General features: G+C 38.4%; 1 protein-coding gene across 7 annotated transcripts in view; it reads right to left on the bottom strand.

Annotated features, from left to right (window-relative positions):
- Positions 1 to 24,988, bottom strand: part of LOC110854193 (tyrosine-protein phosphatase Lar) — a 224,196-nt gene that overhangs the window by 28,844 nt on the left and 170,364 nt on the right. For all 7 annotated transcript variants that reach the window (XM_035854767.1, XM_035854764.1, XM_035854765.1 and 4 more), the window contains 4 exons: positions 24,482 to 24,588; positions 24,273 to 24,368; positions 24,093 to 24,180; positions 175 to 202 (listed from right to left, as the gene is read on the bottom strand). In XM_035854767.1, coding sequence (XP_035710660.1) covers positions 175 to 202; positions 24,093 to 24,180; positions 24,273 to 24,368; positions 24,482 to 24,588 — 319 coding nt within the window. The remainder of the gene's footprint in view (positions 1 to 174; positions 203 to 24,092; positions 24,181 to 24,272; positions 24,369 to 24,481; positions 24,589 to 24,988) is intronic.

The following is a 24,988-nucleotide window of genomic DNA, read 5'->3' as shown; positions in this document are numbered from 1 at the left end:
AATTTCTGGAGACAGTATGACAAATTGTCAGAGGACGCATTAAGCGTGATTTTCAGATCGACTCGGAAATTTTGACCAGGAGATATTTCTAAAATTACGAAAATTATAAAAACGTAGATTTCCTAACTGCCCATTATACAACAGAAATATCTGTATATTGAATATTTTACATACCGTGGGAATCCATCGGGTGCTTCTCCTTCTGCAAAAGGTTCAAAATAAATCATCATTTATTACATGCAAATTCAGCCAGAATAATAATGCAGATTATTTCTGATGACTGGTCATACTGGATTTTTGTACAATCGCCCAAAATACTAACTCCCAAAAAGAGAAAGTCCAGCCACCACGAAATAGTGTATGAAAAGTCGATAATAATGCCTGTCTGTCTAGCCTGAATACAATTATCTTTGTCATGTCGTCATTATTCTGCAGGGATTATATTATATTATGCACTCGGTACGAAGTGCGCTTTCACCAGGCATGTCTTTGTCATTGTACGTAACGTAACGTAATTGCAGGCTCACGTTTTCAATTGACGTGTCCATCTCTACTACTACCAGACGACGAGTAGTAATGAGGTTGTCACCAATTTGTCACGACGTTGAAACCCAAATCAAATTATATCCAATTTCTTGTTGTTATAACTTCATTAATGAGCTGATTAGACGGCGCATTGGCATGTAGGCATATTTATTATCGGGTAAGAATGTAAGGGTCGGTTGGGGTGTCTTACATATTTATAGCGTCAGGCAGATGACTATTTCACCGAGAAATTAGAGAGAGAGAAATAATAAAAAAAATAGTGACAACTTTCACTCGGAACAAAATAATTTATTGTCGGGTATGAATTATTGTGTAAGGGTCGGTTTTGATGTCTTATTTTTACATTACTCAGGTGATGAGAAGTTAGAGAGAAAGCGGAATAAAATAGTTTTTAAAATTCTTGAAAACTTTCACTCGCTACACAATACATAAGTCGCAGGACACCCTCCGTAGACAAGGGTCGGTTTTGATGTCTCATTTGTAGCATCAATCAGATAACAAACTTGAGAGAAACCGAACTAAAATATTTTTAGTAGCTTTAAAATTCGTGACAACTTTCACCCGCAACAAAATACATGTGATCATCCAGTCCATCCTTACATACCCTACACGACAACATGCCAGGACACCCTCCGTGAACTGGACATGACACGGAGAAGGTCGACGTGAAACATGTAAACCGCACAAAATTCATGTCTCTTTAAACAATGTAAGCATTTGTTACTCCGTCCTTCCGCCCAAGTCCAGTAAATCTTTCCCCTTTTCATTTCGTGCATAACGATACAAACGTGACGGCTAAAATGTATGTAACATAACATAAAATGTAAACTGCATGTCGGCCAGAAAGTCGGGACTGAAACTAAACTAAATTTCCCCCCAGCAGATCAACACCTGAATTATCCCGGCGCAACTTTCTCTCTACCCGAAAATACATTCACCCAGCCATAAATTGTGCTCATCGTGTCACCCACACGTTTTATGAGAGGTTTAAATGCTTTCCTTGTCCCTTAAAACACCAACGAAAACCAAACCAAACCACCAATCCAATCCAATCCCGGCACTCACTCGTTCCGAATCTCAAATCTAATCTGATCACAATCTTTTAGTGGGAAGGGAGTCAGCCTGATATGAGAATCGGGTGTGTATGTGGGGTCACAAAGAGTCGTAAACTAGACGACGACGGCGGCGGAGAACGAACCAACGACGAATTAAAATTAGGTGCTGGACGGACAAGGCTGCAATTCATTTAGGAAGAAGTCTACAGTATTTTACTGGGGTCGATAAGATAAATCTTGGCGGAGATAAAGTCAATAAAGTGCAATTTTACGTATGTATGAAAATGGGAATGTGGAAGTTTCTGGGTGAAAGATGGATTTTTTTCATAAGAGAAAGTGTTTCGTTTGCCACATTGATTGCACGACAAATCAAGAAGCGAAAAGAAATGGGAGGTGCAAGAAACTGGGAGAAAGTGCAAGAAATATGTGCCATCTAGCCACTCGCAGGACGAAATATCGCGGCGGGGCGTAGTTTCTTGCACCTTGCATTTCTTGCAGGTCAAAATATTTACCTGCACGAAGCCACTTTCTCCCCGTTACTTTCACTAAAAACACTGATAAGGGAATTCCATTTTCCGTGAGACATACAATTTCCCTAAACCTCGCCAACAATTAGTCTCCCTCCTGATTTTACCTTTAGATACCCTGCCTCCGAAAATTTGTCATCTTAATCCCATTATTCCCATAACCAGCACCACCACCACTCTCATAAATGGGAAAACCGATTGAAATTCGATGGATAATAAACCCATATCAATTTTGCTTTCTCCGGAACAATCGTCACCACCACTGCTACTTTCACCATACGCTTTTATCTCCTCCCTTATTTTCGTAGGAGAAGTGTAAAATAGTCGGAGCAATGTGTTCCCACTTTTTCCATAATAGGCATTGAAATGCAGCCGTAGAAATTCAATCTAATCTCGAACCAATGAAATGAATTTAAATGGACGATCCAGAAAGAAATTCAATATTGTCTTTGTCACCAGGAATACCCATTCAATGGCATCATTGAATCGCATCGCCACCCACTCCTCGCTCGGAAAAGACACGACTCAATGTCCAAAACTGGATCCAATTGACAATTTGAACCCCAAAAGAATGGGAGAGATAGATACATACGCTACGCTACACGATCGACCAGCACCCTCACTTTCGTTCCTTCGACAATTCTTTATTTAGGGGGGAAAGCCCTTCATATGATCGTTGTGTCCGTCCGTTTGTCTGTCTATTGGTTCAATAGCTCGTGGACATTTGAAACTTTGAACCTAAGTTCCTTACGTCAATGGGAATACCTGATTAGAATTTGCGCGCTAAAGGTCGGACAAATAGGTCACAAAATAGACCTTCACGGTCAAATAGGTCACAAAAGGTCACCAAATTTTAATTTGCATACATATCCAAATTTAATAGGAAATTTAACCCCGAATCCAATGGTGACCACCATTTTGACCTCAAAGGTCACAAAAACGTCACAAAATGTATGCGCCCCAAATTTTGAAAACACGCGTGACTTGTAACAAATTTCAGAGAAAAACAATATGATGTTCATTTTGACGTATGCATGCCACACAGCTTTCACCCCTTGGTTACATGCGTTTTTAATGCTTTATTTCCTATACATTCATTCCTTCTGCTCTTGCTGCTGAATGGCACGACGAGAAGATAGCTAGACGAGGACGACATAATGTAATGCAATACAATGCATAATGAAATCTAATACAATGTAATGCAACGCGATAAAATGGGACATTTGCTTTCTCTCGTGAACAAAAGGGGAAGAAAAAGACCAAGAGAAAGAGGATGAACCTGAAAATGAGGAAAAGTTGTAGGAGGAAATTCTTCGAGGTGTACAATGGTCTGGATAAGAGGACAAATTTCTCCAGCATTTTTATAACATTGGTGCTATAATTTAAATGGGTAAATACCCTCGAGATCCGGATAAGTACAATTCTAATAGTAAATTACAGTTTGAAAAGAATGCAGGATACGAAAAGTTGCATAGTTTTTAGGAAAATTTTGTAATGATGGGGGAGAAAGCGGGCGTGATTTTAGAGGGGAAAATTAAACAGGATATCAGAAATACAAGATCTATTACGGGAAGATCTAGACCAGTGTTTCGGGTGAAAGCAACCACTTGCAAGAAACCACTTTCTCCCCGTTATTTCTTGCAGGTAAATATGATGACCAGTAAGAAATTCAAGACGCTAAAAACTGCGCCCCACCGTTATACTTCATACGGCACGTGGCTAGATGGCGCATATTTCATGCACTTTCTCCCAGTTTCTTGCACCTCGCATTTCTTGCGTTGCTTGCTTCACAGCTCAAGAAATGTAATTTCTTCGTCAAAAAATTTAATTTCTCGCAGTTTTCTGCACCTTGAATTTCTTGCATCTTGAATCTTTTCATTCCAAGAAATATGGCAAACCCCTCAGAAACGAAACACTGGTCAATTCCAGTTCGAAAAGAACCCAACGAACCAGTACGAAAATTGCTAATTATGAAACATCACATTTTTCCACGTGTCTATACCCCAGTGAAAGCTATACGTTCCTTCCTTGCCCAAAATCCCTCCGTCTTCTCCCGATGAAGCAAAGAAGTGGTAATGAAATACGACAGAGTATCATTACATCTTTGGTGAAGCCGTATTAAGTGTCAGCAGCCCGTATGTATTTACTAAAGGGAGAGCCAACGAGAGTGTCGTATCCAATAAACCCTTTGGTGAAACAAGACTCTAATTTACTCGGGAGACTTTCACTCCCTCCTCCAAAAGCCTGGAGAAAGCGATATCCCGGAAAGTAATCAGATGTGACCGTACAAATACGAATCGATGCTCATCTTCCCATCACTCGCTCACACTTCACGAGCGATGTGAAAATCCGTCTCACTTTTCTCCCGTGTCATTTCTCATTTCGTTCCAAGAAACACGAGGCATCGAGAGAATTTGGATGAAGGAAAAGGTGAGAAGAAGAATTTGGTCAATATTTCTTTTTTCTATAGAAATCTTCCACGTTGTTTTTGACCAGATTGTTTTTAGACTTGTTCAAATCTTATTTATTTATTTTTAGGAAAAGGTGTACCAAGAATTTGGTCACTCAGGGGAAAAAGATAAGCAATAATTTTATATAAGAAAAAATCCAGACTATATTTTTGACCAGGTTATTTTCAGGATTGTTCAAAACATAATTATTTATTTTTCCTTTGTTCCTTAAGTTTTTGTGCTTGGTCAAATCTTATTTATTTATTTTTGGGAAAATGTGTGAAGAATTTGAAAAAAAACATAAGCAATATTTTTATATAATAAAAAATCCAGACTATTTTTTTGACTAGGTTATTTTCAGAGTTGTTCAAATCGTATTTATTTATTTATTTATTTCTCCTTTGTTCCTTAAGTTTTTGTGCTTTCTCCTCCTAATCAAAAGCGCATTTGTGTCCCGTGTGGTCCATGAAGCTTGATTAATTCGTGTGGGAATAAGACCTCATTGCATTCAATTTACTATTTGTAAGTGCACATGATTGCATCTCTCCCCTCTTTCCACTAATGTGATGGTCATTATGATGGTAGTACTAAAAATAGCCCGGATGATGGTTAAGACAATTCTCATTTCCTGGTTTGTTCAGCGTACAAAGGAACAAAGGAAGAAGAAAGTAGGAGGGCAATGCTGAAAATAAAATTTTTCACTCCGGACGACCCGGAAAGGATTTCTCTTTTCTCGGACTGTCAAAAAACCAGAAATAATCACAGATTTAAGACAGAAGATCGGGCACATAATCCTTTAAGAAGGAAGAAAAGCGAGAGAGAGAGAGACAAGTCTAATCGATCCTTCATATATAAATCTCCGGATCTTTTATCCTTCATCTCTCTCCTCCCATATTACAGGAGGAATAAGACGACTTTCTCCACTTGGGTTATGTGCAGTGTGCCGGGTGAAAGACACAAGTTGCAAGAAATAACGGTGAGAAAGTGGTTTCTTGCAGAGAAATATTTTAACCTGGGAGAAATGCAAGGCGCAAGAAACTACGGCCCGCCGATATAAATACTTCACTCGGCGGCAGGCTAGATGGCGTATATTTCTTGCACATTCTACCAGTTTCTTGCACCTCGCATATCTTGTTTTTTTTTGGTTTTGCAGTGAAGCAAAGCCGAGAGAAATGAAATAATTTTTCCAAGAAATAACGGCAAGAAAGTGGTTTCTTGGAGCTATTTTGACCTGTAAGAAATGCAAGGCGCAAAAAACTACGTCCCAAGCTACACTTTATGCGGCACGTGGCTAGATGGTAACATTTCTTGCACTTGCTCCCAGTTTCTTGCGTTTTTTTGCTTCCCAGTGCAAGAAATGTGGCAAACCCGCCAGAAACGAAGCACTGTTTAGGTTACATGACGATACCCATTCGTTGGTTCCTCGGTTGTAACAGGGTTAGAGAATAAAACTCGGTTTTTTACTTTCCTCCTCGGAGTAATCTACTTATTGATAATCTTATCTGTCATCCTTCCGCCTCTACTTTCTCCTCATTTCTTTCATTTCGCGTCATCCTAATAATAAGGAGGACGACGACGACGGAAGCAATCCAATCGGTTTGCTCCTCATATTCTACCCAAGTCGACATTGATCTGTTTTTTTTCTGGTTGGGACGTGGATCTGTGCTTGATTAGGTTAAGGTTAAACATGTCTTGGTCATTTCATGTCTGGAATATTTTTAGGGAGAAGGAATACGATTACGTATTTTATTATTCGGCTAAAAATACATACATTTCCCTCGCGAATAGGTACACTCTTATGGTCTGTACATTAAGAGGACGGGTGACTGACGAAAGTTACAAAACTAACGATTTTTCAAATCGCTGGCATTTCAACAATATTGGATGAGTTTTTTTCATTTTTGTTGAAAAATGATCTCAATGAGGTGTATTTTCAGATTCATTAAGAATTTTGAATTTTTTCGAAGGTCAAAAAATTGAATGTACTAAGGCCAAAGGTCACAAGGTCAAGGCTCACAGCCCCATAAATGGGGTACCATTGGAAAGGTCTTGATGAGAGGATTCAGAATATATATACTTTGTGGGGTCTGGGACCACCCCCTGATTAATTAGAGGCCAGTGAACATTTTTGAGTTTTGGTTTTGCAGGTATACAGACGTTAACACAGGAGCAGATTGAGAGTTAACATAGCACTAGATCGAGGAAAACTCAATAATACTCATCGGTCTCTAAATAATCAGGGGGTGGTCCTAGACCCCGTAAAGTATATATATTCTAAATCCTCTCGCCACGACCTTTCCAACGATACCCAGTTTATGGGGCTATGTGAGATTTGACTTTGTGACCTTTGCCGTTTGCGCGTGAAATTTTGTAAACTTCAAAACAATTAAAAATTTGAAAATATAACTCATTCAGATCATTTTTAAAAAACAATGAATAAAATCCATCCACAATTGTTGAAATACCAGCTGTTTAAAAAATAAAAACTAGGAACTAGGTCACAAGAAAATCTTGTGCGTCACACCCACTGGCTCTACAGACTTGGGGTTGGTCTCAAAATAAGCTTCAGAATGTTCTTCTTCTAATCCCGGACATAAAACTTTTTTTTAATTGTTGGAAATTCAAATTATTTTTTTTGAAAACTTTGATACATTATCTCAAACATTTTCAGCAACTTTTTTAAATGTTTATATCCGGGAGTAGACGAAGAACATTCTGGAGCTTTTTTTGAGACCAAAACCAAGTCTGTAGAGCCAGTGGGTGTGGCGCACAAGATTTTCTTGTCAACACGTAGAATAACATGCAGCGGTATGGACGGATAGATGGCGTCGCATATTTCACCTGTGAGCTTAAAATTATACCCTTTTGTACGTGTTTCTTATTAAAATAGTCTAATTATAAAATACCTATCATAGAAAATTGGTGCTAAATTATTACTGAGCGTTGTAATGTTGTGGTAATGAAAAATATACCACGCAGAGACAAACTACTACCGCTCAGGTAAGAAGTTATTACCAAATCAATACCAGTACGGACTATATATCCGACTCTACCCATTTTTTAACAGTGTGGCTCAAAACAAGACACAAAATATCTGGGCAAGATTTTTTTTTCAAGGAAAAAAAAGAGAAGAAAGCAGTCTCATCTTCGTCATCATCGCTTTCCCAGAGGTATTATTGTCTTAAGATAAGAATCGGGATGGATGGATATCTCCCGCTTTCGGTTCATTCACCGCAATACGAACGTACATGTCTAGCCTAGTTCACGCTCCAGTAAGACTTTCACCCAATTCTGCACAATGATGTTTGATACGTTATGAAGATAAATGACATATCGGGTCAATCCCACCCAGGTTATTATGGGCTCATGAAGAAACTACGCAGAAATTAATGCGCTTCTTCTTCTTATCAAGTTTTTTACGAAAAAATAAAGCAGAGGTAAGAAACTTGCACGATATTCCTCAAGTTGGATGAAGACCAAGTAAGCAAAATTCTACCAGACGACCACCACTATCATTGTATCGTCACTAAAATGTGTCGTTTTCTACGGGTTTTCTGCATACATTTCTTGCACTGTAAACCAGGAAGCGCAAGAAATAAGCGGCATCAAGCCACGTGCCGTATGAAGTATTTACAGCGGCGGGAAAGAGTTTCTTGCACCGTGCATTTCTTGCAGGTCAAAATGGCTTCAAAAACACTTTCTTCCCGTTATTTCTTACATTCAGTCTTTCATTTCTTATCTACGGACTTGCTGCATTTCGTGCACTGCAAAGCTAGAAACGCAAGAAAGTGCGAAAAATATGCGCCATTTAGCCACGCACCGTATGAACTATGTATTTTTTTGCACCTTGCATTTCTTGCAGGTCAAAATAAAACCACTTTCTCCCCGTTATTTCTTACAAGTGGTTACCTCCACGATATTCTTCAAGTGCACCGAATGTAGATCAAGTATATAAGTAAAATTCTACCCTACCACGAACTACCACCACCATCATCGTATCATCACTAACTAAAGTGAGTTTCAAACCCAAGGAGGAGAGCGACGTAGGAAAAGGTACACAAGTAGCGAGCGATCTTCCAACATTGTTGTAGTTGGATGGAAGAAGACGTAGAATTTGGCAGGAGAGAGGGAGGAAAGTGGAGTCGAAATCCCTCGGGAGTCGTCCCACATCCCGCACAGTCAACAGTCTACAATTTCTACATTTTATCCTTACAGCTCCTCACTCGACACGGTGCACACACAAGAAATTCTCAGGGGCGGAGGAGGAGAGGAGAGAAGAAATTTAAAATGAGAACGGACCAGACATGTTTTCAAGACAGTTGGGTGCTTTTACCTTTTATTTTATGCCGGGGCAATATTTCATCATGAAATTCATTATGCAAAACATAAGAAGAAGGTGCACTGCTGCTGCTTTCACCGAGAAGGAGGAGGAGGGAAAAAGGGTGGTGATGTAAGTAAGTGGGGGGTAAAAGCAACACATATTCTCCATCCACGTGAAGGTGAGCCTTTGTTAGTGATGACTTATCTCGAAAATCAACAAATTTTTAATCATTTCTCCGCTCTGGAAATTTATTTTAAAATTCTACGACAATTCAATTCTTCTTGTGGAAGAAGTCGTGCTCAGATTTTGATACTTTTTGAAGGAGGAAATCCCAACTTTAAGAAGCCTTCAGAACAATTGGGAATTGGAGAAACTTGCTTAAGAAACTTAACGCCATTTTATTGCCATTTTATTAATAAACGTATTGAGTATAAATTAGTTGTTCAGAATTTTAAGATAAATTCCCAGAAGGAAGAAATCATTAAAGATGTGCTGATTTTGGGGAAGAGTCATCCAGTCCTACCTTAATCTAGATCCGTACGAATTTAATTCTCACGGCGCAAGATTTAGCCATGGTTCAGGCACACGTAGATGGAAAATATGTACTTACTTCCGGAAGTCCGGGTGAAAGCTGTACTCATTCTTCCCTGGGATTGAAGAATTTTACAATCCTGCCACCATTTTGCCACCCATGTCGCACTTTCTCCATTTAAAAAAATCGAAATACGCCTGTAACATGGACAATTTAGACATGTCTAAACAGTCCGGGAAGAAGAAGAAGAATCCGAACGAGATAATGATCCAATGATCTAAAGGGCTCATCAACATCAACCCGCACCATAAAGCGGAAACCAAGCGTGGCAAACAACTTGAGATAAGCGTCCCATTACTCTCTCTCTCTTTCTTCTCTCTGGATGCTGTGGGCATAACAAACGTAACGTACACATGTACACCCTCAGACGAAGAGGAACCAGCAGGTTCACATGATCCCTCAACTTTCCTCGTTAGTCCACAGATTGGAGCTAAATTGTACGAGTTTGTACAGACTTTGGATTAACGATTATTATTACGTGGCCATTACGTATCATCGCGATGTAGGTATTTTCATGAATGTCGGTCGTCCCAGGTTCCTCGCGATTCGGACAATTAGACACGTGGTAATCATCGGTGCGAAATTTTTGTCAAAATAGATATTTTGGAAATTTTTCAAATTATGGGAAACAACATTTTGTCATTCTGAATATGTTCATATTTTTAAAAAGTTGACAACCTCATGTTCAATATTATCTGTCCCGTGGGGAAAGTTGGGGGAAAATTTGTTCTTTGGAGGAAATATGTACGGAGCAGCTGTACCCAATATGAATAACTTAACGGGCTCGACAAGCATAATGCATACTTTCCTAAATTATGAGACGATAAACATGACTGAATACCTACCGGACGCGTATCTTACGTAAAATATGCAACTTATTTTCAGAGACACAATTTGCATGTTATAAAAATAGAAAAATTGTGGTCAAAACGTTGATATTGAGCTGAGTTGAATAATTATCCAAATAAGACGACTTTCTAAATAGCAAAAATTGTGGACAAAAATCTCACTGACATTGAGCTGAGTCTAAAAATTATCCGAATTACGATAACCAATAAGAAAGAGAAAGTCTAATATTTCCCGTAAAATATACAACCTATTTATTTTCAAAGACACGACTTACACATTACAAAAACGAGAAAAAATGTGGATATACATTGCGGAATAATTACCCAAATTATGATTCCCCACGACAACCAACAAGGAAGAGGGAAAGTTTTGTGAGGAAATTAATATTTCGTGCCAGCGAAAATAAAATGCATCAGCACCAATGAGAAAGAAAGGGGTAGAAAGAAAGTTGACACTCATTTTCATTTCTTTCCCCAAACTTTTCTCCCATCGAATCCAAATCCAAGCAATATTACACAAAACTAGACGGGAAACCAATTCGACACTTATTCCTCGCCGTGCATCCCTCTCATTTCTGTCTGAAGGCAGGAAAACCTTGAACTATGTTCAGTGGCCGCGGAAAACGGGGGCATCCGGGGACATTACCATTGTAGGATAGGGAAGGGAGGGGTTTATATAACATGGGCAGATGATGCCGGCATCGAACAACCGGTCCCTCTGTCCCCTCAAGCTTCCGCGGCCACTGTACGCATGCAACATTCTGATGCAATTTTACTCAAAACTTTTCTTGTAAAACCTGCTTTCAGTTTTGTTTTTAGTTTTGTGTTGATGCAGCAAAATGTAGAAGTAATGAGCTCACTCAAACTACAGATAAAAGAAAATTCGGTGTTGGTTTCAAAGTAAATTTGTCTCCAAGTTTTAAACGCGTTTTCTTTCTTGAGTTGTTTAATCTCTTAAAAATGGTGAAAGTTTGAGGAAAAGTATAATAAACAGATTTGGAGGACAGGAAACTAATTACGGGGTCTATACGTAATCTCATTAATATTGTCAGACATGATAAGTGGATGGTTAAAAAAAATTATTGTGTGTGCTTAATTTCTTCAAATTTAACCCTAATTTTAAGGGTGTAATTTACTTATTTTCTTGCCATTTTGCCACATTTCATGCACTGTAAAGCAAGAAACGCAAGAAATTCGAGGTGCAAGAAACTGGGAGAAAGTGTAAGAAATCTGCGCCATCTAGCCACGCGCCGTATGGAGTACAGGGCGCAGCTTATAGCGCCTTGCATTTCTCCCAGGTCAAAATATTCCCCTGCAAGAAACCGCTTTCTCCCCGTTATTTCTTGCAAGTGGTTACTTACTTTCACCCGAAACACGGAGTTTAGTTATGTATGCACATTTTGCAGTCTTATGCAATTGAGTACCATAAATAAATAAAACACTAACCTACAGTTTTGTCCTGGAATTAATTTCCAGAATTTTTTTCCTCTGTAGAAAATAAAATATCCAACCTGCCTGCCCTTACGAATTTCCCGTTGTGTAATCTGATGTGACATTTCGTTCTAATGAAGGCATAATGTTTTCAGAAATCTGCCGTCAAAATGGACAAAATCTCTCCTCTCGACCCTCTCTCTCTCTTTTACCAAACAGCCCCATTAACTGTCTCTAATGATATTTAGTTCTCGTCTTTAGACATGTAAACTCAATTTGCATAAGAGTTGGCTCGCTCGCCTATTCACTCGACTTCCACTTCACTCAGCTTTCTCGAAGGTTGGGGAACAGCAGATGGAACGGAGAAGAGACGTCTTATTATTATTCCAAAGAGAACGAAGAAGGAGAAAACTTTCCCCCAGCCAAAATAAGTAAAAGCCAGTTCACTTCAAACCTTATAATGTCATCATCAACTTATGTCAAACGATAAACGATGTGCATCTTTCTGCTGGAGTCGGGAGAAATTCATCTCCACTTAAATGTACGGGATTGTTAAGGTTATGTACAGTCAAAATAAGTTGGTAATAAAATCGTCACCGCGTAGATGAAGTGCTGGTAAGGATTTGGCACGAAATGGTAACAAAAATGTCTCAAATTTGATACAAATAAATTGATTTAAACTTTATAGAAAGTTTGAATCTCTCTGAAATACGGTTACCTTACAGTGGCAAATTTCACCACAGCGGTAATAATTTTGTTACCAACTGATTTTGAGTGTACATATATCAGACTTCAATGTTTCCCATAAAATTTAAGTAAAATAAGCACATAAATAAAATCCGAAAACACGATTTTGACCACATTTCGCTTAAAATCGCTTAGATTCATTGTGCACCATTTTCAAAGTCCCCAAAGGCATCTACCACCACTGCCAACAACGTAACGCACTCGTGTGCCAACCAGAAACCAGAAATCTGGATCTCGTGCCAATCCTGGAACAAAATCCTGAAACCAAAATTGCCTTAACTTTGTTGCAATTCGAGAATCCAAATCCAATTCGAGACCGTAAGTACGTACGTTCAAGAAACTTGGGTGAAAGAGAAAGTTGAAGCCCGAATTGCAAATCAGTTGAAGAAAAGTGATGATAGTGATGGCGAGAGAAAGAAAAAAATCAAAAATTTTTTGAATATCGGGAAAAAGAAAGAAATGAGATAGCTCACACACAGACGAAGTGGCCGCGGAAGCTGTGGGGACATCTGGGGACATTAACATTGTAGGATAGGGGGAGGGAGAGGTTTATATAAGATGGGGAGATGAGGGGGACATCGAACAACCGTGGGGACATTGTCCCTCTGTCCACACCCTTCCGCGGCCACTGCATCATGTTCATACATTTGAATAGCCTAAATTCTTCCAGCTGCCGCGGAGGCCTTGGGCACATCTGGGGACATTAACATTGTAGGATAGGGGAGGCAGGAGTTTATATAACATGGGGAGATAGTATGGACATCACATGACCGTGGAAGTATTGTCCTCTTGTCCCCACCCTTCCGCGGCCACTGGACACTTCCACACACCACAAAAAGAAAGCGAAATAGTGACACTTGTCATATCCGGATTCCACAGCGGGTGGGTCGGTCGAATGGACTTATTTCAAGAAAAGAACAAACTTTCTTTCTGATATTTTCTATCATAATAATGATCACACAAAGAGTTGGATTTTCTTTTTTGAATATTTTCAATAACAAGAAAGAAGAAATATCGAGTTAGACAAGGATTTTGAGAGGTGCGTATATACGAAAAAAGTTGGTTTTTTGTGGTAAGAGTTGCGTTTCAGGTGTGAATGAAATGCCCTTGAAATATTGAAATAGATTCGAGTTAGACAAGAATTTTGAGAGGTGTGTGTATAAAAAAAGTGGATTTTGTGTCCAAAGAGTTAAATTTCAGGTATACGAAATGCCCTTGAAATATTGAAATAGATTCCTACCTCTGAATTATGATCGAGTTAAACTCCGATTTTGAAATGCTATAACAGGAAAAAACTTGGTTTCGTGTCGCGTTTCAGGTACGGAATGCCCTTAAAATACTGAAATAAGCATTAGATTCCTACCTTTGATTTAGACAAGGATTTTGAGAAGTGCATGTAGACGCACCACACGAAAAAACTTGATTTTGTGCTATAAGAATTACGTTTCGTCCGTAAATGCCCTTGAAATATTGAATTCCCAAACACCTCTGAATTAAAATCGGAAACCGAAAAAAAACTTGTCATTTCCACTGTTGGATTGCATCCTGTATCCATAAATTTGGGATGCGCTTTCACCCAAACTTTCGTCCATCCATCGCCCCTCTCTTCAGACTGACTGACATTTTAAATCCGCATTACACACACACGCGCATACATTTTCCCAACGCACCCATACTTACAGAAACAACATCCCAGATTTCATTTCATTTCACATTCAACAACATAAAATTTCCCAAATCCGAACATCCCAGAGACAGAAAATATTCAGTTGGATCGTGGTTTTGTGGTGGTTTGGTTTTCCTTTGGGAAAGTTGAATGACAATTTCATTCCAAATTCCCTACTCGACTGGACTGGACTTTTGTGAAGAGAGAGAGAGACCAACTTTTGTGTTAGGAGAGAAGATCAATGGCCGCGGAAGCGGTGGGGACATTAACATTGTAGGGTGGGGGAGGGAGGGGTTCAACTAACATGGGGAGCATACCTGTTCAAAAATTTAGTTTTTATTCAAACGTCAGTCATATCGATTTTCATTCACATTCATTCATTTTCTTTCGAATTCACTTCATTTCACTTCATCGGACTTCAATTCTTACTTCGCCCCATGTATTAAGCATAGGGTGAAAAATGAAAAGATTGAAAAATTCTTTCATTCACACACATTCATCTGAAACGACGGAATCCTTCGGTCATTTTCATTCGCATGACAGGAAATTCATTTTCATTCATTATCATAATCAGTCAAATGAATGAAACTGAACAGGTATGATGGGAAGATGATGCCGACATCGAGCAAGCGTGGAAAAATAGTCCCCCTTTTGTCCCCACGTTTCCGCGGCCCCTGGACGAGGATGATGTTGATAGTGACCATTATATTATTTACAATTTACGTGGGATCATGCCTGTCTGTCTGGCTCAATCCAGTCCCACTTTGCATGGGCGGATGGGGAGATGGACGAACGGACAGCCTCATAAAAATCTAAATGGGAATGCAGATGCAGCTGAAAGCAGGGATTTCGAGTGGCTAAACGAGCAACAAAGCTGGTTTGATGATGGTCATTTTACGCTGGGAAAGTGGAAGTGGACCTTGTTACATTAAACACATAAATATGCGACATCATCAAATTGAGAGCTTTATTTGAGCAGAGAATTGTAAAATTTATGAGGGAAAGTGGTTGTTATTTTTTAAATTAATTTTGAAATGGTGGTTTGAATTTTATAGGATTTTTTTGTGGTAAGTTTTACATAAGTTTTTTTTACGGGGACGAGATTAGATTGGTGTTTTTTAAACAAAAAGTGCTCTTTAAAATTTATTGAATTTTTTTCTGGGACTAAATTTGATTTTACAAAAAAAAGTGCATTTCGAAATTTATGGGAATTTTGTTTCTTACTGAGATGAAATTATGTGGATATTTCTTTCTAAGAAAGAAGTGCATTTCGAAATTTATGGAATTTTTCTTCTCCCTGGGACAAAATTAGATTAATATTTTACCTAAAAAGTTTGATTAACATTCATAATAAATACCTAAACTCGCCCGAGTAGAAAGTTGGTCTCGGAATTGAATCGGTCTTTAATACTGATCCTGAGAGCTTATACCGCATTTGTTCACACTTTGATGAGCATCAATCTTCTTTCACGGTCGGTGCGGCGGAGGGAGAGAGTTATGGGCATGAAATGAAATGAAACATGAGCCCCTCAGAGAAAGTGAAAGTCGTAAACTTCGTTCCCCAGGAATGAAAATGCGCTTTACTAAAATCAGAAATGGGTAAAATTCGATGGGGGAAAACTAACCAACTTTCACTGGTCACTTTCACTTTATTTGGAATTAAAATTTTGTCATGTCATCACAACCCAATTAAATTGATTCAATGACAGACAAGGAAATGATTTGTAAGTGAGAGAAACTGCGCCGAAAATCAGTTGTATTGACAAGTAATATTGTGTTGTAATAAATAGCTCGGTAGTAAAGTTTTACCATATCGGTGGCAAATTTGTACGGATCAGCATAATTTTAATACCAAGTGGCAATAAGCTTAATACCGAGAAATCCATACCTGCCTGACTATACCAGATTTATAACAGTGTAAAAATTCGGTATTACAATAATACCAAGCGGTATTCACATATATATGACTCTACCATGATGGTCTTGATAAGCAATACCGTATAGTAATAAATATCTCAATACTAAAATTTTACCATATCGGTACCAACTTTTTACGGATCATCATAATTTTAATACCAAGCGGTAGCAACTTTAACACACAGAAATCAATACCTGCCTGACTCTACCAGATTTCTAACAGTGTAGGTAAAATTGCAATACAGGAAAATTTACCAACTTTCACCGTACAATTAAAATTTTGTCACCATTCAATTGACTGACTGCTTGACAGCGAAATGAATGATTCGTAAGTACAATAACGTTCCGAATAAAGCGCAGTAGTAAATAATTCATTTATTTGCAAACTCTGCATCGCATCGCACCCATCGACTTCCTTTCCTTGAGAAAGTTGTGGAGCAGATAAAACAAAACAAACAAATGAAACAGAGCACGTCCCTCAAGGAAAGTTTGGACAAAGACCTTCTGCAAGTCGGGTTCCTCTGTTCTTGAGTAAAACTTTGCACCCTGAGAAGAAGACACTTATTCGCTCGTCATTCATTATTATAAGTAATAAACCGTGGAATGAAGGGAGGAGACGATAAGTCATTATACTGCTTGTAGTCAGAGATGAGCAAAATACTTTGTAAAAATACAGCATTTTGAGCTCGGTTCTGCCCATGGTTTGGATTTCCGGGGGTGTTGCACTCACAAAAAGACGAAAATCTACGTGGAGAAAGCGACAGTCGTACGAAAATACTGGTTTTGTGGAGAAATTAATTTTTTATCTGTGTCAAAATACTTTATTTTAAAAAATCGCGAAAGCAATGTCTTTTGTCCTCAGGAAAAAGTCAATTTCTTCACAAAACCTGTATTTTCGTACGACTGTTGCTTTCTCCACGTAGATTTTCGTCTTTTTGTGGGTGCATCAGCCCTAGAAATCCAAACCCTGGTAAGTACCAGTGCTAAAAATACTGTCTATATTTAATATTTTGCCCACCTCTGCTCATACTACGGCTACTACTACTCAAGAGAAAGTCTGAATAAAGTGAGTCGGTCGTCCCGGATTCTTATCTGTCAAGTTTTGCAAAACTCTTGAGTCAGTCTCATTCCGGTTTGTAAATAGTTTGCAGTTTTAGGTGGTGGTCGAGTAAGTCGTATGCATAAAATAATTGGGGTTATATTTACTATCTACTGGCTTATCAAGTGGTAAGTAAACCAACTTTTACTTTATTTACTTTAAGTATTTCAAACTTTATTATCGTGTAAAATCCAATCCACTCCGTGCGAAATGAATTCGACAACTTTTTGGCCGCGTTTCACTCACAGAATTTGAGTAAAACCCAGTGTTTCGGGTGAATGTGCCAAATTTCAAGAAATAACAGGAAGAAGAAAGTGTGGTTTTTTGCAGGCAAATATTGCAAGAAATTTAAAGCACAAGAAACTAAACCCTGCGAAAAACAATCTGAGGATGTTCCACCATTCAAGATTTCTAACTTATTAAATTATCCGAGAGTCAAAAAATGAGATCAAAATTTCCACCGATTTTTCATTCCTTGACCAAAATGAAGGGGTGAAGATGACATTGAATGAATATTATTAGTGTACATCTCACAAAATTGCTGATACCCAACGACACGCACGTCTGAAATTTAAATCTATGTTGTCTACTTTCTCTTTTTGTGCGTGTGTCTCTGTGAGCAAAGCAATTTTCTCCACATCAAAAGAACTTCGAAATATGTACTTTCATGGAATGTCACCCGTGGTTTTTGGAAGGATCGCATTCTCGACGGAAGATTCGCATCAAAAGATCTGAGACAGGTTCTTTTCACCCAAGATTGAAAGTTACAAGTGCGTAAACTCTTCGAAACAAATAGAAACCAAACCAATAACATTTCTTTCTCTGGTTTCTTTCTTTCTTCGTTCGTTGTGGCTGGACTGTAAATATATCGAGTTCAAACATTCAGCCAATTTGATTAGGTATGTAGCATTGCATAATAAATAATCCTATGTACACGCGTGTGTGAATGTCAGTCAGATGTTTACGTACAAGGGAGGTTTTTCAGCGAAAGCCCTCAGATTTTGAGCAAATTAGTGTTACTCTATCATAAATTTAATTACTACGAAGTTTGCAAAAAGGCGCGATCTCCCAATGGGCCACACCTGCTTACTTTCATTCATCTTACTGATTGTGATAGTGAATGAAAATGAATTTCCTGTGAGTTGAATGAAAATTAATGAAAGATTCAGTCATTTCAGATGAATGACTGCAAATGAAGGGATTTCAGAAATCGGGATGCCTGAACTTTGAATGAAAATAGTTTTTCTGAACAGGCATGCAATGGGTACGTTCGGCCGAGATATTTGCATCCGAAGAGGAGAAAACGCGCCTTAAAGTCGACAAATTTTACACTTTACAAATTTACTGTGTTTTCTCCTTTTCGGATGCAAATATCTCTGCCAAACGTGCCCATGATATTGTGTCTTTTGCAAACTGCACACTAATTTAATTTGTGCTAAATTTCCACTAATTTTGTTCAAAATCGGAGCGCATACGCTGGAAGACATCCCTTGTTAGATTTTTTAACGAAAAATATTAGTCGATCCGTTCTTTCTGGAGAAAGCAGATTTTTTCTCCCGAATTCCGCTCACGATACTGCTCAGAGATCCGTGGTGGACAGATGACAAGAGTAATAACGAAACTAGTCTGAAAAAATCGGGGAAAACAAGAGAAAGTGGAAAAGGGACGTTTCTTCTTTCTTTTCTTCTTTCTCTCGAAGAAATGCACTTTCAAATCATTTATTTACTTTCTTCGCCTTCGCCACTATTGACTGTAACATTTCCTTCCACGGTGGATATGTACAAGACATTCGATAAAGCTCGTGAGTGGTGCGGGCAGTCGATTCTCCTGGCTGACCATTCAAAGGTAAAGGTCAACAATTCCCTGGATGGTGGAGAGAGTGGAAAAGATGGGGTTTTCTGTATACACTACAATACAAGCAGTGTTTCGTTGATTGCGGGTTTGGTATATTTCTTGCAGTAGAAAGTAAGAAACGCAAGAAATGGGAGGTGCAAAAAACTGGGAGAAAGTGCACGAAATACATATGCGCCATTTAGCCACGCGCCGTATGAAGTGCAGGGCGCAGTTTTTAGCACCTTGCATCTCTTGCAAGTCGAAATATTTACCTGCAAGAAACCACTTTCTTCCCATTATTTATTGCACTTTCACCCGAAACACTGCCAGCAACTAGACTGAAATAGTTTTGTGTGGGAAATGGGGAATTGAGAATGTGCAGGAAATGAGCAAGTTGAACTGCTACAAATCCAGACAGAGTAGACATTCTAGTCGCCGTTAAAGCCGCGTCATTGTGTACAAATGGATCGGGAAGGAAGTGCCTTGCATTTTCTTCTCACGGCAAAGCAAAGTCCTATCTCGCCTCATTCAAAATTTAGGGCAGCCTCAATTACAAATACAAAGATAAAAATGTTCGTACGCAGTAAAGGCTTCTCGCCATAAGTACACCTGGTACCATTGGTAAATTTCGAGGCACAAATTATAGTGTAAATTTCGAGTTTTGAAATCTGTTACACAAATTGTAGCTTTAAAATTAAATAAAATTTTTTTAACCAGCCCAAATTAAACCTGATGAACGAGCAAAACTTTATGACAGAGTTGTAATATGCATCATTTTCAGACGATATTATGGTTTGATTTTATAAATGAGGGCTTGCCCACAATAAGATTTGAAAATTAAAAACTTTCTTCTTTAAAAAAAACAAACCATAATTCTTTGGAAAATTTTCTGGCAGGATATTCCTTTTCTAATTGCTAATACAAAATAATCTGCCAGGAAACCTTTCAGATTTTTTTGCGCCTATTAATTTTAACTGAAAGTAGAGTGAAAACAAATGCTTAGAGATATAGGAATTTATTGTAACATTCCGTTTATGAAGGCACAATTTTAAACATCCACATAACAATGATGGCATGGCATAAATGCTTAAAATCTCTAAGCTGACACACGCCCACGTTTGCTTTCTGTCGAGTAAAAATTATCCATCAGATCAACTCAGACTTTCACCATGTCCAAAATTCTCTTAAACCACTGCACCCTTCGTACATACACTTTCGTATCACAGAAAACACCACATTTTACCACAAGCAATCATTTACTTCCAAACTCTGGAGCCTCAATTGAATTCAACTCTTCCATCATCAGTGTTAATGTTGCGGAAAAGAGAGATGAGATGAGATGAGGCCCGAAATCCACCTAACTCACATCACATTCATTCATTCATTCATCCCCCGCAACGAAGCAAGAGATGACCATCTGTAATCTGTCCAGACTTCAATCCTTCTCCTCGCACCCTCCAAATAAACTTTCACCACCACGCAGTGACCGCGGACAGAGGGACAATGTCCCCATGGTTATTCGATGTCCTCATCATCTCCCCATGTTATATAAACCCGTCTCTCCCCTATCCTACAATGTTAATGTCCCCACATGTCCCCACAGCTTCCGCGGCCACTGCCACCACCACCACGAAGCAACCAAAACGGACGGGATGATACCGATAGAATTTTAACCAAACGAAGCAAACTTTCCCTCAATCGAATTTCTTTTTCTCGGGCCTGTAAAATAAACTGGATTTAAGTTTCGGACTTGGTGGAAGAAGGAAGAAAATTTGTAAAGTTCCACATGAATGGAGAAAGTGGTTAGTGCTGGCCGTGTTCTCAACTCGGTTCGTGTTCAATCTTTATTTTATTGTGGAAATGGGATTTCTGTATTAAATTTATATTTTCTTTTAAAGAAATTGGAAAAATCTTGGGTTTTTTGGGGAAAAATATGTATAGGAAAAGTTAGGCGTAATTAAGTTTGTGTATTTTTTCAAATTTGGTTCCTTCACAATTTCCTGGTATCAAGGATGAATTGAAGTTTAAATTTTTAAATTTTGGAGAAAGTTGGATTTAAAAAAAATTGAGAAAGTTGGACTTACAAAATGGAGAAAGCTAAATTTAAAAAAAATGGCGAAAGTTTAATTTTAAAAAATGAAGAAAGCTGAACTTTAAAAAATTGGAGAAGGTCAAATTTAAAAAATTCCTCCCACACTCCAAACTTTAAAACAAAATTCCTCAAAACAGTTATTAATCATTGCGCATAATTATGTAGTTCCGACATAAAATTCCTATCCAAGTTTGAAATTACTCTCCCCCTTTTAATTGCTCTTTTCCCCAGGACTCATTTGTCTAGACTAAATAGAAGCCTGAAACAATACGCTCGTTGTAGCTGTCGTACGGTCTGTGAAAAAGTTTCCCTGGCGTGAATTTCTTTCTCCAAAGAGAAAGCAAAACTTTCTTTTTCGCATTTTACGTCACTAAAAACCTGGGCATGGCATGGTCAAGACGTGGAACGACTTATTTGGAAAGTTTTACAAGAACTACATACTACTCAACTGCATTGGTGAAGTGGGGAGGAGGCATATGTTGGCTGGGTGGGGTAGGTACGAATGCAACCAGTGGCCGCTGAATCGTGCGGACAGAGGGACAATGTCTCCACGGTTATTCAATGTCCGCATCATCTCCCCATGTTATATAAACCCCTGCCTCCCCTAGCCTACAATGCTAACGTCCCCACGGCTTCCGCGGACACTGAATGCTTATTCTTATCGAGTTTCACTTATTTTAAGACATTTGCGTCGTCGTGCCAAGAAACAATACATTAACGTGTCGTGACACATTGAAGAATTGATCGCGACTGGGCAAATGAATGTATGCGTATGCACATATTTTTGAAAGTGAGACTTGTTCTTGAAAATTATTTACTGCTTTCTCTCTCCCTTCAAATGTCCGACTGAGATAAGTGTTTTGCACTTCAAAGTCTAAAATTATGTATCGTGTTGAGTTTCGCCTGAACACTTTAAATACATTAAAAACATTGGGTTTACTTTGGAAAAAGGGAATGAAACCGAAGTACTTTTCCATTTGCGAAATAGGTAAAAAAAACCACTTGACCCAACTTAACTTTCTGTTTTTTTCTACTGGGACCACAAAACTCTGGAGTTGCATAGTACTAACTTTAATTAGACTAATGTATCGGGAAGTTAAGTAGGGACGACTAATTGGAACGTCGTGACAAGCCGTGTTTACTCAAAATATAGGTGTTTATGTACACTCTTAGAAATCCGGTATTAAAATAATACCAAGCCGTATTCAAATACAAACATATGACTTTTTCAAAGTGGTATTGATAAGTAATACCGTGCAGTAATAGCTTGGTATTAAAGTTTTACCATATCAGTAACAAATTTTTAAGGACCGGTATAATTTTAATACGAAGCGGTAGCAACGTTAATACCGAGAAATCAATTTCTACCTGACTATACCAGATTTCTACACTCTTAGAAATCAGATATTAAACTAATACCAAGCTGTATTCATATACAAATGACTTTACCAAAGTGGTATTAACATGTAATACCGTGCAGTAATACATAGCTCGGTATTAAAGTTTTACCATATCAGTAGCAAATTTTTAAGGACCTGCATAATTTTAATACAAAGTGGTAGCAACTTTACTACCGAGAAATAAATAATACCTGCCAAAATATACCAGATTTCTAACAGTGCAGCTGACCAGACCAAAGTTAACCTAATGCAACATGTTCCACTTTCTCCACCGAAAGAAATTTCCCATGAAAAAAAAAACTAATAATTGACGTCGATATTATTTATGAAGCTTTTGTATGCCATGTCGTAAGTGGATATACGGTGTAAATTTTATCGATTTTAAAACTCCGTACATCAAGTTCTGTTAGCAAAACGAGACCACCAAACCAACCAGCAAGTTTGACTCCGTCAGGAAAAACCACGTTTTTCTCTCTCTCGTTTACAATACCTCTCAGCAATTCGACCCTACTTTCACTACCTACCTTGTGAAAGTCAGAGACCAAAGTTCAGTTCACTTTCCCTCTAATATTTCATCCCAACACAAAAGAGATTTTAGTCTGATGAGAAGGCATCGATCGGAATGAAAAATTATGTGTTTTTGAACAAAGCAGAAGGCTGAACTAGATCAAATTTTCGAGAATAATAAAATATTGATACACTTTCTCTTCGTGTGTCGTTTGATTATTTTGTGTGTGTATCAGTTTGCCTCGTTTTTGCAGGTTTGTATGCCATACAAAATGGTGAGGTTCGAAAGGTCACGTTACATAAATTCGCAATCACGATATTGATACGCTTTCTAAATTGGTGAAAGTTTGACTGGACCGGTGCCGTTTGATTATTTGGCGTGTATCAGTTTGCCTCATATTGTATGCAGGAGAAAATCTAGTCTGACCAGTTTTTTGGTGGGAAAGGGCCTCATTTTGCAAAAACGCGAGGTTTGAAAGGTTAGGTTATATAAATTCACAATCATAATTATTGACACACTTTCTACTCGTTCGGTGAAAGTTCGTCTGGACTGAACTGGTGCCGTTTGATTATTTGGCGTGTGTCACTTTGCCTCTTTTTTATTCAGCAGAAAACCCAGTGTAACCACATTTTTCGTGGGAAAATTGTATATCGTGCAAAAATACGAGGTTCAAAAGGTTAGGTTACATAAATTCGAAATCATAAATTATGATTCATAATTATTAATACACTTCTCCTCCTTTGGTGAAAGTTTGTCTGGACTAGTGCCATTTGATTATTTCCCGTGTATCAATTTGCCTCAAAATTATGTAGCAAAATCCAGTATTCCCACAGTTTTTGGTGGCTTTATTTTGTATTCCGTACAAAAAAGCGAGGTTTGAAAGGTTACATAAATTCGCAATCATACTTCCTACTCGTCCGGTGAAAGTTTGTCTGGACTGGTGCCGTTTCATTATTCCGTGTGTATCAATTTGCCTCGCAAATATTCCGCACAAAATCCAGTATGACTTGACCACATTTGTTAAAAGGTTACATGCAATAAATTCGCAATTATCACGTACCAGCAAAAACGGTCAAGTTGGCTGAGGCCGTGACTGGATCACCCACCCCGTTTTCCGCCATGCACTCGTACGAAGCATCGTCCCGTAGCTGGAAATAGAAATACGTAGAAATTTGTAAATGGGAAATATATTATTAACGCGGCAGAAATAGATTAAAGGGTAAAATTGTATATTACGTACATGGCGGACAGGTTCTATTCTGAGCATCGAGACACCCGCGAAATTCTGAATGTTGATCCTAGAATGCACGCTCGTCAGCTTTTTTCCATTTTTCCTCTGTAATAAAAAAGATTCGTTATACAATTTTCTTTATTTGTTCCGCACAAGCTCGACGACTTGCATAACGGGGAATAAGTAAGTAAATATGTAGGCGCTAAATTTATTTTTACCCAGTGAACTTGCGGAGCCGGATCGCCCGTAACTCTGCAGTAGAATGTCGCGATGGCACCAACTTTCACCCTCTGGTCCTTCGGTTTCTCCACGATTTGAGGTGGATCTGCAAATAGAGAATAAGGGAAAAGAGTTAGTACAAATCTTGGATTTTTGTATATGAAGATTTTTGTCTCATATTTCCACAAAAAAAATCGAATAATTTTTACGCAGAAATTTACTGTTCGTTAAAAAAAAATTGAGACACAAGTCCTTAAATTTTTTAAAATTAAAAATTTGTTTGTTGCAGCTTAAGCAATCTGCCAGATATCCTCTCAGATTTTTCTGTCTCTATTTTTCTGAACGAACGTGACGACGATTTGTACAGGATTCACTATAATTTTGAACGGATTTTTGTCCAAAATTGTGCAAACTTTAGACACTTTTTTTGACGACGTACTGACTGTAAACCCCCCTCTCCCATCGACACCCTTGATCTCTCCTCGCTTTTCCCATAATTAAGCAAT

This window comes from Folsomia candida, unplaced genomic scaffold (assembly GCF_002217175.1).
Source record: "Folsomia candida strain VU population unplaced genomic scaffold, ASM221717v1 Fcan01_Sc009, whole genome shotgun sequence".
In the NCBI taxonomy this organism is placed as follows: Eukaryota; Metazoa; Arthropoda; class Collembola; order Entomobryomorpha; family Isotomidae; genus Folsomia; species Folsomia candida.
Note: the sequence above shows the minus strand (reverse complement) of the source record. Positions and strands in the feature narration are given on the sequence as shown.